The 16,879-nt window shown below is 33.3% G+C and overlaps 1 protein-coding gene across 2 annotated transcripts; it reads right to left on the bottom strand.

The window, feature by feature from the left end:
• Positions 1-8,602: 8,602 nt before the first annotated feature.
• LOC107781083 (uncharacterized) lies at positions 8,603-16,190 on the bottom strand. Of its 2 annotated transcripts, none has more exons than XM_016601718.2 (5): positions 15,976-16,190; positions 15,382-15,465; positions 13,757-13,890; positions 11,162-11,605; positions 8,603-9,269 (listed from the first exon to the last, which is right to left on the bottom strand). In XM_016601718.2, exons 2-5 carry the CDS (start codon positions 15,406-15,408, stop codon positions 8,855-8,857), a joined length of 1,020 nt encoding a protein of 339 aa, XP_016457204.1. In that variant the 5' UTR covers positions 15,409-15,465; positions 15,976-16,190; the 3' UTR covers positions 8,603-8,854. The 2 variants fall into 2 exon arrangements, with proteins under 2 accessions (XP_016457204.1, XP_075112032.1); XM_075255931.1 differs by lacking the exon at positions 15,976-16,190 and adding an exon at positions 15,906-15,924.
• Between the last annotated feature and the right edge of the window lie 689 nt (positions 16,191-16,879).

Here is a 16,879-nt window from a genome sequence, read left to right as displayed (position 1 = left end):
TTCATTTATTTTGGTTAATGTATAATGGATAGAAACACGATAGTTTAAATATTATTTTTTGTTTAATATTATTTACATATTTCATTGTCCTTCTATCTTCCTATGCTTTTTAATTGCGTGTCAAAAGTCATCGAAAAATAAACAAAATAACAGCTACTATATATGTGACCACTTATTTTTTATTGGTGATTGAGATGATCTTGACAAAAAAAAAATGAAAACTTAAAAGAAAAAGAAAGATAATATCAACAAGATAAAGAGTTAGAATTAATGCATAGAAAGCAATTAAAAATAAATAATAACATGGTAAGGAAACTAACAAAAAAGTTTATATGCATCAAGATGTAAGTAAATATCAATCATTAAAGTATATGCATTTCGCAAGAAAACATATATATTGATATGTCAGAGTTACAAAGGTGTAACATGATGAACTCAATAAAAACGATAATTGTGTAACAGTAATAGTTGTGTATGTATATAACCGATATAGAATTTATACAAAGGGAAAGGTTTAAAATGTAAGGTAATTTTTTATTTTAGCAGAAAGAAGGTTTTGAGATGATTTAAAAAGTAGAGCATTTAAGTCTATGCCACATTGTAAATTTTAAAATTATGTACAAATATGTAATCTATTTTTTGTTGCTTATTTTAGTATTTTACATGTACCCTCAAAGAAAAAGATTTCATCGTGCAAGTTCTAAATTTTTGTGTTGCTAAGGGCAAGAGGTGGTCTTCCTAACGATGTCTTATCAATAATTGTAAAGTTTGTATTCCATCTTCTCAAGTTTCTGGAAAAAAATCTTCTCAAAGTTTCATTTAAATAAACCTTCATCTTCTCAGTATATAACTAATTATAATTTAAGATTCTTTTCGTATAAATTTTAAGATGAAAGTTATGTAATATTAATTTTAATTTTTGGTTTTAATATTATTTTATTAAATTTTATTTAGTCTTCCCTAATTAAACAAAGCTTAAATAAGCTTTCATCGTAATATATGATATATTATAATTTATATTGTAGTATATATTTTAACTAAACCAAAATTATGAATTAATCCAAAAGTATGTATTTATACTCCTAAGTTTTCTCTTTTTAATAAAAAGAGATATATTGTAGTACATAAATTCATTATACTCTCTACTAATCTTTCTAAAAATTTACTATGCATTATAAATCGCGCGAAGCGTAGATAAATTTACTAGTTATTGATAAAAACTTACTTATGTTTACGTCATATCAATGAATGCAAGCCACATATCTTTCATATGTTCAATTATCACTAAATCGTAGTTAAGTGATGTATATTCTCACTTTAAATAATAAATTTTAAGTGCTAAGATTAAATTGTATAATTTGGTACAAAAATAGAGTGCGCTTTAACCAAAATTATAAGCCATTATAAGACTCAGACTTGTTAGATAATATAGGAAAATTCAGTAATCATCATGCCAATCTCTTAATGACTTCATGGGTTTAACCAATTGGTAAAGGTGCCACTAAAGACAATATTAGTTTAGACGTCATGACTTAATATGTGATTTCCACTAAAGACATTTTAGTATATATTATTAAAGGTTCCGTGAAGCTAATTCCATGAATTGTCATGACAAAAAGTTTCCACCGTCTTATTCCACAACGTCTTTTTTTGCAAGTCGGGGTCAATACGAGCAATATGTGAATTATGCTTCAAATTTTAATACAATAAAATGATTATTCTCTTCTCTAGACTATTCAAAGCTTGTTTAAACGATTATGCTATGTAGAAACATATTAGAGCATGGGAATTAAGATAAAATTTTACGTTAGAACTCTTAGAGTCGTAATTAATATGTTGGAAAACACAAAAACCAACCCCAATTTATATTTGATGATATTCCAACAAATACAATATCAAACAATTTTGCCAAAAAATGATCAAATGTATTTTTTTTTCCCTCACTTTCTTTAAGTTGCAAATGAGACAAAAGAATTAAGTCCCGCTTTAATTCAAAAGATTGGAACGAAAATAAAAAATTCTAGTAAAGACCATATTCTGTAACAACTTAATGAGGGTTCTTTCGTTAACCTTTTATGAGTATAAATATTAAAGAGATTTTAACACTGTTAGTCCCTTTGTAAAGAGTTTTTATATAAATAATATTATTTTTGTTATAAAACAATAAAAGAAGAATATTACAAAGAAAGAGGGAGAGAATTCTTATTGCTTTGAGATGATTTACAATGAAATAGAACCCCTCTATTTATAGGGGAAAAGTGATTTAGCCACCAAGTAAAATCCTTAAGATCTCTCTAAAATATAGACATTCAACTTAAATAGAATTCTATTTATAACACTCCTCCTTGAATGTCCATTCAACAGATAATGTGTCTCGTTAAAACCTTAACTAAAATAAAACCAGTTGGAAAAAAATTCTAGAGAAAGAAAAAGAGTACACATATCTAACAATACGCCTTTTGGTTACCTCGTTAAAAACCTTGCAAGAAAAACCCAGTGGGACAAAAGCTTGTAAGAAAAAAAGAGTACAATGCGTATTAACTCCCCCTGATGAGAGCATCAATTCACATCTTTGAGCTTTCGCATCCCAATCTTGTACACCATCTTCAAAAGATCGTTGGTAGAGATTTGATAAACAAATCAACCATATTAACTTGAATGAATATGTTGAACCTTGAAATCATCATTCTTGATAGATATGTAATGTCTTCATATAATGTCGTGGAATAGACTTTTCAACATCTTCATTGAGGTATTTTCACTATCACATTATCATGCTTATAGTTATAGCATGATACATATGTGCAAAAATTGCACTTAATATATGGTACTTCAAGACCAAGAATTGTATATGCTTTAAGCGATTTAAATCCTTCAGGGATTATCATATAAGTTAAGTCATATAAGCCATATAATAGACTTTAATTAGATGCATATCAAGTTTTTATGTCATGTTAGACAAATAAGATATCGAAAACTGATTGCACATTCCATTGACTTTATACTTTCAAGTATTTGAACTACATGTTCAAAACTACACGTCTTTCATATAAAAACCAATTCTATTTGAATTGTATCTCTTCCATTTGGCCAATATTTTTATGCCTATATTCGACAGACTTAAGATCCTCATCTATACTTAGCGCTATGATAGAAGTCGTCGACGAACATTTTATATCGGTTCCAATATTTTTTCATAAAGACATGACACAGACATCTCTTCATTCATATTTTCAGGTACCTGAATCTCTCCTGAGATTTTATGAAGTGTTATGTCATGTGATCTTCTAGATCACTTGCCTCCTTTATTATGATCATTTTGATCATTTGCTCATCTTCTTTATCAAGAAGTTTATTTGAAACTGATTTGTCTATACGCTTTAAGCGTACCATAGACTTTGTCCTTCTAGGACTTAATAGGAGCATTTGCAATGAGAATATAGTTACTTTCTTTGGATCAGCAAATGCGTCTGGCATGCTTTGCAATATATTGCAGATGAATTATTTTTTTATGAACTTCAAGCTCATATTATCTTATCCGAGGATCTAGATGTACACACGATAATTCAGTCCACGTAACTTTTTCTCAACTGTTTATGTTGTCTCCCCCTCATGTTAGAAAAACTAACTTGTTTCCTCAACTTTGAAAGCCCATATTTGAGCGTTATGGTGTTAATCAAAATATACACCACACATCAATAATATTGAGATGGAATTATTTGGTTCCTGACCCTGAAATCACTTGTGAAGTGAGAATGTAATATACTTTCGTATATAACTTATATCAAACTGATATATATATATATAACTTTGTTCTCATAAGCAATAATTTTAGCTATTAAGTGGAGGCACTCAATAAATCATCCTGCTAAACTAGTTGTGATGTAAACCAACTTATCAAGATAAAATATCTTGAATAGAAAATCTGGAAATTATGCTCTAAATTAAATTATTGAACAAGTTACCTCGCAAATACCAGGTTGCGGGTTAATAATAGTCGCACATGTAACCATCTCATAGATGCATCTTATGTGATATACATGGCAGGTGAATGGGCTCATATTCACCTTTGATATTTCCAGCATTCATGGGACTCAATCCCAATTTTAGTTGGCCTATTAATTAATGATAACAAGTAACATAAGAGAATTCGTAAAGAACTTCTAGTTCTTTAATATTTACTCATGTGAATTCTCATTTATTTTTGCACATCATACTTAAATCAAGATTGCTGAATAGGTCATGCTTGATAAAATTATTTGTATTAGTAAACTTCATGTTTACATCATGATATGCGCAATTTCAATAAACTCCAAGTTTATTTTGATATGGGTTTATACCAATAACATTCAGTTTATTGTGGTATTCTTTTATTTGTGTAGTACAAATCGGAGAATAAAACGGGTAACTTTTCACATACATATTACCCCGCTACAAGTTGTAGTAATAGAAGATATCAAATCTTTCATTTATTTATAGTCTCAATATAACCAACCGCTTTTGCATATACTTTAGAAACTGAATAAGTTTCTTTGAGACTTAGTACAACACAATACTTTATTGGTAATCAATTGTGTTTCTCCAAAACAGTATAATTGGCTCTTAAAGAGTTCTCAATTAATTTTGTAGTATTACATATTCATCAACAATCATACGGTGAATATCTCTTTTAAAGAGAAAGTTATAAATTATGGTCATTGTTAAAATTATATGCATAATCTATTTCTTGCATTCTGTTATCCTTTATTAATCACATTACCAAAATATTTTGGCGTACAATAGGTACGTGAGTAATGATCATTCATGCCATAATAATGACATTATTTTTTAATATCCCCTCAAACCTCATTCTAGAGGTGAGTGTCGTATATTCACTCCCACTAGCATATTCATATTCTTCCAAGAATGAATATGTATTCATAAATCAGATGTTGTCAAATTCATATCATGAATGGACCATAATCATTGATATGTGCTTTATAAAATCTCATGTCAAATCGATGACAAATATTACTTTCACAAAGTGAAGGATTATTTTGAGAATACTTATTATTCTCATTATCACAATGATGACGATTATAATTTTGTCTATTGCCACGTCCATATCCATTGAACCTTCACGGTAATAATTTCATCTTCTTTCAGACTTATCACATATTGCTATCACATTCTCTTAAGGGAATGAGAATGGAGCAAATTCAATGGGACGGATTTTTAATTCCTTGCTCACAATCATACATGAATTTGATCATGGCAAGACAGAGAAATTTTACCACTTCGAGTGGTTATAATTTCTTACTAACTCCATTAGAGTTATAATCAAAATTTATTGTCTTTGCTTGTATTTAAAATCAAATTATAGAATTTCAAGAATTTAAAAGAGAAAAATAAAGTAAAATACTTGCCTTAAATGTAGAATTTAATCATGAAGGAAGTTCTTAGAATAATTGACAATCATTATGCTCAATCCCAAAGCTTCTACTCAATTGGTTAGAGTCTCGTGTTGATAACGTGTTATAAAACAATAAAAGAAAAATATTACAAAGAAAGAGGGAGAGAATTTTTATTGCTTTGAGATGATTTACAATGAAATAGAACATCTCTATTTATAGGGGAAAACTGACTTAGCCACCATGTAAAATCTCTAAGATCTCTCTAAAATATAGACGTTCAACTTAAATAGAATTCTATTTATAACAATTTTTGCTTTATTTTAAAAATAGCACATTCATTTACAGTTAAAGTATTTTTTAAGATTCTTTACATGACATTTAATTTCTTAAACATAAACACTACGCACAATTCAAGGAATTACTGAACCACATTAATTTATTACAATATTCTCTCATCATTAATCTAAACTTGCCATTTTCTTTGAATTTTGATTCCGAATAGGTGCTCTAAGAAAAAATTCCTTTTTCATTATTCTCTCCTACACAATCTAAATCAATCCATATTCCATAATCTTTTTCACTTCCATAAATGAATACACATCCAAATATATTAAAGATACTTAATTATATTCCATTTGATGTGACGCTCTTTGATTTGATTAAAAACTGTACAATTTTATATCTTAAAATTTTTTAACTTTAAAATTTTTATGTTACTCTAATAAGAATATATTACAAGCACAAAAATATTGTAACATATATTTAAGATTATAAGTGCTAAAGGTATTTTTGCCATGTAGCAAAAATCTTCTTTTTCTTTTTTATAACTCGTGTCCAGTCACATAAAATAAAATAAAGGGAGTACATGTAAAAAGTTAGACATGAAGTTGACTTGGTTTGAATATGTGTCAACCAATTTAATACGAAGAAAATGTGTATATAACAATTCCGTTCATATCCTTTCCACTTTCATATTCTTCGTTCATAGCTTCTGCTTTTATTTTATTTTATTATAAGCAGATATATTGTATTATTTATGCTACTGCAAAGCTAGTCCTTTATGTTTTTTTTCTTCTAACTTTTGATGATTATCTAAAAGAAAGAAATAATGTTTGTGAAGAGAGTTGAATAAGTTAATGAAATGGATATAGTTAGCATTAATTAAATTTCATATATTTAGGAATTTTTTGGAATGGATGCATCATTATGATATATAGAGCTGTCAAAACGGGTCAGCTCAGTCCAACCCAAGGCTCGTGGGCTTTTAAATTTAACGGGCTTTTAAAGATTTGTAAAATTTTAATTGTATCACCTAGTTGCAATGTATGCGTGTGGTTGTAAGAAAATTGAAGAACGGAAAATTAAAGAACATAAGTCCACCATTGAAAGCCACTCAAAGCTTTGCTTTTGAAAATAAGATTTTTTGAGTTTGTTAGTTGTTTGGATTGGGTGTTGTCCCAAGTGATTGAAAGTATCATGAGGAGTTCAAAATTAAAATTTGAAGTGATTTGGAGTAGATTTGAGCAAGACTTGAGTTAAATTTCAGAAAAGACGCAAGGTAGAAGACAAAGTCAGTTTTTGTATAATATTGTATAAATACCTCTTATACATTATTATACACTTTTATACACCTTTATACAAACATGTGTAGACGAACTTTTTCTACGATTTTCAATTGTAATTTTGTTCAAAACTATTCCAAATCTTCATTAAATGACGTCAAAATTCGTATACAACCTCGTTATACTATTTCTAACAAGTCTAAAGGACATCCACTCCAAATTTCTCACAAAACCAGATTTGAAATTTAAATAAACTTATTTAAGCTTGTTCAACGATGGTGTACTAGTTTAAATCTTATTAAATGACTTCAAATTTTGTATACAACCTCCTTATACTATTTCTAACAAGTCTAAACAATATCCACTCCAAATTTCTAACAAAACCATATTCAAAATTTAAACCCACTTATTTAAACGTGTTCAACAATGGTGGATTATTTTAAAAATCTAACTTTTCACCACCCAAGTTTATTTGGTTTGTTGAACTAATATTTGAGTCATAATTACAGATTCGAAAATTAGATTAAAAGTTTGAGCATTTTTTAAAAGTATTGAATAGTAAAATCCAGAACCTATTTGGAATTGAATGTTGAATCTTAGCCTATTATTTTTGGGCTACAGCTTTGCAAAGTTAAATATAGGCCACTTAATTGCAATGTATACGTATGAGTTGTATTTATATGTAATTCCCCCAAATATTATTGGGGGTTTATTACTTTTTTTATCCGCGACTAATTAGCTATGTTATATATCTTAGTACGTGAATCTGAACAAAAAACTGTTACGCTTGCCAAAATATTTTACTTTATATTTCTATTGTCATGATTATCCTGAAGAAAAGTTGAACAAGAAGTTGACGAATAAACATAGTAATAAGTAGTAGTAGTAGTAGTAGTACCCGTCACGAAAGAGAATGGTGAGTCATAAAATTCAGCCCATCTGGAAATTAACAAAACAAATGTGTGCTACTTCAGTCGAAATGCGGCTGGATAAGAGGACAAAATGAAGAGTACTTTGACATTCAGGCTAGAATTGATACATTTTTAGTTGTGCTCAAAAGAATGTCCTTTTTTCCTCCACCTAAGATGTTTCTCACAAGGGCGTTCAAGTTCCACTCTACTTTAATCACTGCTATACGAATGTGTCGAGGACTAGAAATATGAATCAAACAAATACTATCGGTTAGGGCAAAAGTTTCTCAATAGCGACTTTGAACCTAAAAAGTATGAGAATATACCCTAAAGATTGCTATATTGACCGCTCTTATTAAAACACAATAGTCATGTCCAGGAACGCACTCCTGGTACAGATTTCAGTATATTTCATTGTTATCTATAGGCCAATCGTTAAAATCGACTATCTACATCACGCCTATTAGGCTGCAACCCTTCCTCGAACACTGCATAAATGCGGAATGCTTTATGCACCAGGCTGCCCTTCATTATTACCTTAGAGTAATCTGAAAACAAGAATTTTGACATAAGATACAGCAGCTCCTGATTAATAATAATGTTTGTCTCATGATATCATGCAATCTTCTTTTCCCTCGGAATGAAATCATGCAATATACTAACTACTTAAATATGGGGAGCTGATTCTCTGTTATCTGGAAGATTAAATGAAGCATAACGAGTTATTGAAGCAAGATTTGTCCCACAACAAAAAAACGCATGTAGCCCACTTTCACATGTCCACTAAGCTACAACAGAAACCTGTCTTTCTGCTCTCAGGGATAACCCCAGCACAAACTGGGGTTTTCAACAGACAATTCCTATGGCAATGCTTACGAAAAAAATTATACAAAAAGAGGTAAAAGTAAAAGACAAAACAAAAAATATTCCGCATTTGAGTGTCCATTTCCGTTGACAGAATATTGCGAAAGATATAATAGTCTTAGACCTAGATTAGATTTGCCCTCTTCAGAAACCTGATAGTTCTGCAGTAATAGGGCCATATAGATTCGACATAGTCCAGGTACTTCTCCACCAAGTACACTTCTAAATCCTTTGCCTTTCTTTTCGCTACCTCTTTGTAGTCCAAATTCTTTATATCTACCAACGGTTGCAGCAAGCGCGCTCTAATATCTTCTTTGAGCTTCCCACGAGCAACGTAGTCATAAGTTAATAGGGAATACGTAGGCAAGTTCCTGACCACTTTAACCGTCTGCTTAAAGCTAAATACATAGAGTGCGCATATTCCCCGGAGCATCTTAACATACAAAGCAACAATCAAAGGACCAAGAGTCCAAAGAGGGGTCAACTCTTTAGATACTTCAACTCCATATATTAAAGTTACAGCAAGATACAGGGGGACACTGCAAAGTGAGAAAACAGGCAGTGTAAACATCAAATGAACAGGGTGACAACGAAAGCAAAAAACAGCAGAACCATGTGTAAAATCAATGCCTGAACACTATAAAGACATATTTTCCAACTTTTGGATAAATAACAACAGACACATAATAGCAAAGCAACAAAATTGTATGCACACAGACATCAACTCCATAATGCTGAGGAGCTTCTTTTTTGTTTGGTGGAAAGGATGCACGGGAGCTCCATTCTAACCAAAATAGCATATCGTTTCCTCATAGCAAGTAAGGGACTGTTTAAAATCATCAAAGAAACCAATACACTAATTGGTGTGAAAGAGATTTTCACTTCCACCATCAACATTCCCCATCCTATTTTACCCCCATCCACTATTGAAAAACATCAACTAACAACAACAACATACCCAGTGTAGTCCCCCACAAGTGGGATTTGGGGAGGGTAGAGTATATGCAGACCTTACCCCCGCCTTTAAAAGGCAGAGAGGCTGCTTCCGGAAGACCCTCGGCTCTGGAAGGGGAGAGGGGAGGGGCAATAACAAGCAAACCAATCTGACAACCAAAGCAAAAATACAAAACTAGCAAAAGGTACTGCAATCAGAAAACCGAAACACAAGACAACAACAAGTAGTAACAGAAGACTAGGGGTACGAAAAAAACACCGAAGGCACCAAGTGGTGTATCAAAGCTACTGCTACAAACAAGGACAACACTCGACTGCCTAACCCTTTATCTTAATGCTCAACCTCCACACCTTCCTATCCATGGTCACTCCCCAAACCTTAAAAAAAAAGGAAAAAAGGAAAAGAAAAGAAAGCGGGTTCTGACTCTAAAATGCTGGGAAACAAACTTTTGTATAATTGTGATGTCCAATCAGCTTACCTCGAGGTCCTCAACTATTCAATTAGATATCTCCTACTAGATCGGGCACACCTCAACTTCGACTATTTTACCAGTTACCTGCCAGGTGCCACCCCTCACCCAGCACAAGTCTGTCAACCAAGACTTGGGCAGTGGAAAAAAAAAATACCTACATTTTCCTTCATCAAAAAAAAAAAAAAAAAAAAAAACTACGCTTTTCATTTCAATTTATGTATCTTTGCCTGACTGTGAACGAAATTTACATACCGCAAATATCTTTTGAATGTCTAAAAGAAGTCATGTCATTCCTATGAGGAGGGAAAAATGAGAATGCCGAAACTGAGAACTTACTCAATATAGAAAGGTGATATGCTTTAATAAATAAACAAAAAGGTAAGACACATGAATTGAGACTAGTATTTTTTGTCTTTGATGGATTTGAACCTTGGAAGCTTCATAATCCCAAAAATACCTACTATAAGGAATGCACATTCTATACATTTAATAACCTTCCTCTTAACTATGAAACTAATCAGCTAACAGAAATTCAAGTTTTTCTGCTTAATCTCAATCTTTCAATACCAAAAAAAAAAAAAGGAGGAGAAAAAGCAGAGAGGATCTTTTTGCTTCGTGAGAATAAAACTAGATCTAGGGGGATAGATATCACAATTTTACAGTAACAAGGATATATAAAGAACTATGAAGCAATTATTAAGTGGAATGACTCACTTTCCTGGTCAAGTTCAATAATTTTGAAAGTAGCACCAAGTTGGGAAAAACATCAACTGAATAAAAGAAATATCTCAGAAGACACATACTAAATGTCTATTCACATCTCATAACCCAATAAATCAATGGGTGAAGTAGAAAGAAACACCAAAGACCAGAGACTCTCCTCAAAACTGAAGATAAAAAAGATTTGCCAAAAAAAAAAAATAGACCGAGAGAGAGAGAGAGAGGAGGAGGAGGGGGGGGAGTAAAAAGATGCACAGTAACGGACATTGAACTATGATACTTACAATGTTAATACAGGTATCTTTATTGTTGCATCCAGACTCAGAAAGTAGCGCCAGACCACATTTCTGACTTGACCTCTTTCTTTCTCTTGTACCAGCTTTTGTCTTTCCGGTGTTTCTGTGGTATATGGCTCTTCCACAGTTTCATCCATGACTTGGTTTGGTGAAGGTGTACGCAACAATGTTAACCAGCTTTTAAATATATTTTGTATGGCAAAATAACTTGTAGTCTCATCTGCTTCCGCAGAGTAAGAAATGGGAACATTCTGTGCTCTTGGAGATTCTACAGAGGCTTCTTCATTCTCTTGTGGCACATAAGAAAGTTTTACCGAATTCTTCAGGGATTTTGACCCGCCAACTCTGCCTCCAGACTCATTTTGGCTGTTCTTGAAAGCAGAGATCTTCAAGGACTTTCCATTTGGTTTAAGGACAAAAGGAGCCCCTATTCTGGAATCAAATTATTTGCTCAATCACATATACATCACCATACATGGAAATGGACGTAGTAAAATCTAGAATAACTAATATAAACTGATTAAACAATCCAATGTGGGAAATATCTTGGAAGACCAACATATAACTGAAAATCAGCACTTCAAATCTCAAACTGAAAATTTCTAATACCGGCAATAGGGCAGCATATTCAGGGAAATAAAACACGTTGAAACCATTCAATAGAAATGACAGCTTTTTGTTTTTGTCATTGTCTTTTATTTTTATTTTACTTACATTTTTTATAGGAGGTTGTTGTTTGACGGCTAAAACCTACACACCGAGAAATGCCCAGAAGGTGTTAATCCATCTATTATTAGGCTAAATGCAGATTTCCGGATAAATGATATAAAATAAATAAAACCACATCGCATGCCTCGCATTGCTTTCAATACAGTAATGAAATGAGATTTACTTTTAAACCAATTTAACCAGTATTACAATGTGGTATCATACAGTCCATTGCTTTTGTTTAATCCTCATAATGGCTTGGCAACTCCTAGTTCGTCAAGCAAACTGAAGACCTAATGCTAGCATGTAAACCTCAATGCAGAGATTTCAAGGGATTTAAGCCATCATGTATATCGTTTATCGATTGGGATAATTGGTACCATTGACATGCAAGTGCAGATGGCAAACAAACATCTGGTACGTCAGATCAGCACTAAATATGGCTCTTTTTCAAAAGTATAACTTAATACATTAGATATTATACCCCCTCAATCTCATATTGGGGGTCCCTCTTGATTGGTGCAAAGATTAATTAAAGATGAAAAGATTGCTCTTCCAGCATTTGTTAGGCTAGCTATAGTGTTTCAAAGAACTATACAACAACAACAACAACAACAACGACCCAGTATAATCCCACAAGTGGGGTCTGGGAGGGTAATATGTACGCAGACCTTACCCCTACCCCGAAGGGTAGAGAGGCTGTTTCCAGGAGACCCTCGGCTCAAAAAACAATAGGAGATGATATATTAGTACCATAAAAATGCGTAATAAAAATAACAACAATATATAAGAGATATGAAATATGAAATACAGGATACGAAATACGAAATACGAAATAGATGGCTGGTATAGTACAACTAGAAGGTAAAGCCCTGCATCAATAGACGACCACTGACATTCCTAGTCTAACTCCTAACTAGATAGTCTCCCTCACTTGTGCTGTAGAAATATTCACACTCTCCCCTAACCTACAACCTTAATGCTCGACCTCCATAATTCCCTATCAAGGGTCATGTCCTCAGTAATCCTAAGTCGCTCCATGTCCTGTCTGATCACCTCTCCCCAATACTTCTTAGGTCTCCCTCTACCTCTCCGCGTGCCCACTACAGCCAGTCGCTCACACCTCCTCACCGGTGCATCAGTGCTCCTCCTCTGAATGTGCCCGAACCATCTTAATGCTCCTACTAATGGATATATGTAGAAGGGAAAAAGAATTTGTCAAAAACGCTGAAAAGAACATACACATATTCATAGATAAATGATAAGGGTAAAACTAATCAAAAGTTCCATCAAGAAACTCTCTTTTTCCATAGGCATAGGAATGAATTTGAGGAAGCTATGATGGAGTACACTGGAGAAGGGGCCACCTAAATTAAGACTAAGGGTTCTTCTAACCTTCTTCTTTTTTGAGTGGGGGTGGGGGTAAGTCCTCTAGTCTTTGGCTTCCAATTGAATTTTACTGTTGAATGACAATTGACAGCAAATTCAAGACAGGTTGTGAAACAATAGACTTTTGGCCCGATTCAACAATGCAAAAGCTGCATCACTTCTCAAATCCTTTGGTCTCAATGACATAGAAAGGATTATCTTACTATCTCAAGGTGTAAATAAAAATTATCATGCACTTTACCCCAGATAATACCAAATACAGCACGGACCCATCAATCTCACATAAATTTTTAATTAATATACTTATTGCACTCCACATTTGATAGAAGTATATCATTTAATATTTACTTCAATTAAAAAAAGACTCAGCTAGTGAACCTCTTCATTATAAAAGGCTGAATAGAAGGATTGCAAAAGTTAAGACCATAAACGCAGACATAAATTGGGCATCAAGAACAAAGGTAAAAGGAGGATATAAGATTCTACCTCAAACAGGATTTGCACTTCAGTGAGATGAAATTATCTTTTTGGCTAACAGTATGAATCTTTGTTAAAGAATGTCTCAATTTGTTCCGAGTAGTCCATGAAGAAGAACTCAAGGGACATGTTCTATAAGAACCCTGCAAGAAAAAACATGTCTACTTAATACAATTGAGGAACTTGCAGGCTTCAATGGAGAGACTTTTCATCAAACAGAAAAGACAGTATATATTTCTTCTGTTAGCCACTATTTTCTCTACGGAAAGCTTTTGGGAAGGAATGCTTGACAAGGGCCAACCCAAGGTTCAAGTAGCTGCTTCTGGAACTAAAATAATTCCAGATGCAATTGCATAAAATGGTTATAATGCAACTCATTGAGTCACAGTGTTATAAAAGTGGTCGCTTCCTCGCTTAAAGCGAGAAGCGAAGCAAAGCGGCCCTTTATCCGCTTCTGCCATGTGAAGCGACTCAGGTAGAAAAAAGCGACCGCTTCCCACTAAAAAGTGAGAAGCGACCAATCGAAGCGACGCGATGCAAGCGAGCGCTTCTTCTTCAACGCGACAGCTGCTAGGCTTTTTAATTAAAAAAGAAGGGTTTCAGTGTTTTTTTATTAAACACGACCTCCTCCTCCTCCTCCTCCTCCTTCTTCTTCTTCCTCCTCCTCCTCCTCCTCTTCCTCTTCCTCTTCCTCCTCTTCCTCTTCCTCTTCCTCTTCTTCCTCTTCCTCTTCCTCTTCCTCTTCCTCTTCCTCGTCTTCCTCTTCCTCTTCCTCTTCTTCCTCTTCCTCTTCCTCTTCCTCTTCCTCTTCCTCTTCTTCCTCTTCCTCTTCCTCTTCCTCTTCCTCTTCCTCCTCCTCCTCCTCCTCCTCCTCCTCCTCCTCCTCCTCCTCCTCCTCCTCCTCCTCTTCCTCTTCTTCTTCCTCCTCGTCGTCTTCCCCTTCTTCTTCTTCCTCCTCTTCTTCTTCTTCTTCCTCCTCCTCTTCCTCCCTCCCCCCCCCTCCCCCTCCCCCTCCCCCTCCCCCTCTTCTTCTTCTTCTTCTTCTTCTTCTTTCACTGTTTCAATGTTCTTCTTTCTCAACAGACAGGAAATTTGAGGTAGATAAAGTGTTAAAGTAGTTGAAAAAGTCAGACAGCAAGTGGTACCATGTTTATGCACTCACTAACAGACTCTAAATATCGCTACTTAAAAGAATGCTAAAATAAAATAAAACATGATTAAAGCAGAGTGCAGCAGCTAATCACCAAGGAAGAGCATTAACAGCAAACAATAAGTGCTTCATTTGCAGGAAACATTGACTTATCTCCTGTGTGATACACAATTAAATTGCAAGGTTTGTCAACTACAACAAGATCAAACTCTCAGTCGCTTATATTCCAAAATACTCATATTCCGAGCTAGATCAAACACTACCCTAATGCATAAGTTTTTGAATCCAACTAGCGACCAATTTGTACAGAGTAGGGGCAATTCATAGAAACTTTTTCCACTAATATAGGGAAAATTGCACACCACATAAAAATGATAGGGACTTCAAGTCCACTAAGTCAAATAGAGACTTCCAAGTTTACATTACAAAGAAAGCCGTGAAACAGTAGTTATTTGGAAATGGAAAGGGATCATTGTTAATTTACCTGCAAATGATGGGTCGCCAATGCCATTATCTCCACCTTGCACGCGCAATCATCTAGCAAGCAAGGTCATTACTTCTCCAAGAGCTACAATAACACCACAGTATACGAACACATCACAACACAAAGATATATGACTCAATGGCTAGCAGAAAAGGAAACCAGAAAAATCACAATTTAACCCAAAGTTAATATATTATCTCAGAGGCAAGATAATCAAAGATATAACCTTTTTAGAAAAATTACAAAAGGAAAGCGAAATGAAAAATCCAAGCGATTGTAAAAGTAGGAAGATTTTCCATGCACTAAATCATAGCTTAAATGTCTTGCAAGCATTGAAAATAAGAGACATCTTTTCCCCTTTCCCCCAAAACAGATTTGAAGAGGTTCGAATTCACTTCCTAAAAGGGGAATATATCGGTTTCATGGATTCCTCTAGCTCAACGAAAATTCCAAACTTAAACCTCTTTAAAAGACGAGGAATTGTAGGAAAAATTGGAGGTCCACACCATAATTTCGCTTCATACCTAATTTCACAGCTCAATAAACAAATTTACACAATTTGTGGCAGTAAGAAAGAAGCAGAAGAATGCTTACAGGGCAAGATACGTGCAAATACGTGTAACCTATACAAGGGGTGATGAATTGCTTTACAAGAAAGAAGAGTTTTATCTGTTTCTTAAGATAAAGAAGCAATTTTTAGAGAGGGAGAGATAAAAGTAGAGATTTCGGATAGGAGAATTGAATATAGGGGAGAAAGGGTCAGATTTGTGAAATTAGGGTTCTTCCAGGGACCTTTTCGATTTTTCATTCTTCAGTTTTAGAGGTTTTCGTTTTCTTTTTACCTTTTTTTCCTGCTTCAACTCGGTCCTTTTGTTTAAAATTTAAACAGTTATCACTTTTAAGCCCGTATAATGTTCACTTAATAAATAAGTTCTGGTAGAATGTATTAGAAAAAATAATATATTTATTTATCTTAATATGATTAATTTCTTGTTGGTAGTATTTCTTATACATAACAAACAATGCATTAAGAATATCATAGTTTTTAATACATGAATAATCATGCATAAAGACAAAACTGCCCTTTCAAAATATTCTTCAAATCCTTTCCAATGCAAAGATATTTTTGTGAGCAAACAATTTTAAAAAAAAAAAGGATTGCAATGCATATTATTTTTAATGCACCAAACCAAACAGTGAATAAGAAATAATCTCAACATAACTAATCCAAGCATTAGTAATACACCATATTCAGTACTATTCGTATACACCCTACCAAATGATCCCCAAGTATAAAGTTTTTCCATCCTCAAAATATGCGGGAGAGATAGATCAGAATTATAAGAAACGCTTTAAGGTTCAATGCAGAAGTTTGTTTGAGAAAATATTAAAGCTTTGTACAGTCAAACCTCTCTATAACAGCCTCGTTTGTTCCGAATATTTTTGGATGTTATAGCGAAGTGCTATTATATAAAACATATATTATAACATTACATGA

This window comes from Nicotiana tabacum, chromosome 6 (genome assembly GCF_000715075.1).
Source record: "Nicotiana tabacum cultivar K326 chromosome 6, ASM71507v2, whole genome shotgun sequence".
Taxonomy (NCBI): domain Eukaryota; kingdom Viridiplantae; phylum Streptophyta; class Magnoliopsida; order Solanales; family Solanaceae; genus Nicotiana; species Nicotiana tabacum.
The sequence above is the reverse complement of the archived record's forward strand: the minus strand, read 5'-3'. Positions and strand labels throughout refer to the sequence as shown.

Bases quoted from the DNA above. Each gene is read 5' to 3' on its own strand.
- LOC107781083 (XM_016601718.2), bottom strand. From the start codon at position 15,408: ATGGCATTGGCGACCCATCATTTGCAG. The intron at 13,891-15,381 runs GTAAATTAACAA...TTTTTCTTGCAG, and splicing joins TGGCGACCCATCATTTGCAG to GGTTCTTATAGAACATGTCC. The intron at 11,606-13,756 runs GTAGAATCTTAT...ATTTGATTCCAG, and splicing joins AAGTGCAAATCCTGTTTGAG to AATAGGGGCTCCTTTTGTCC.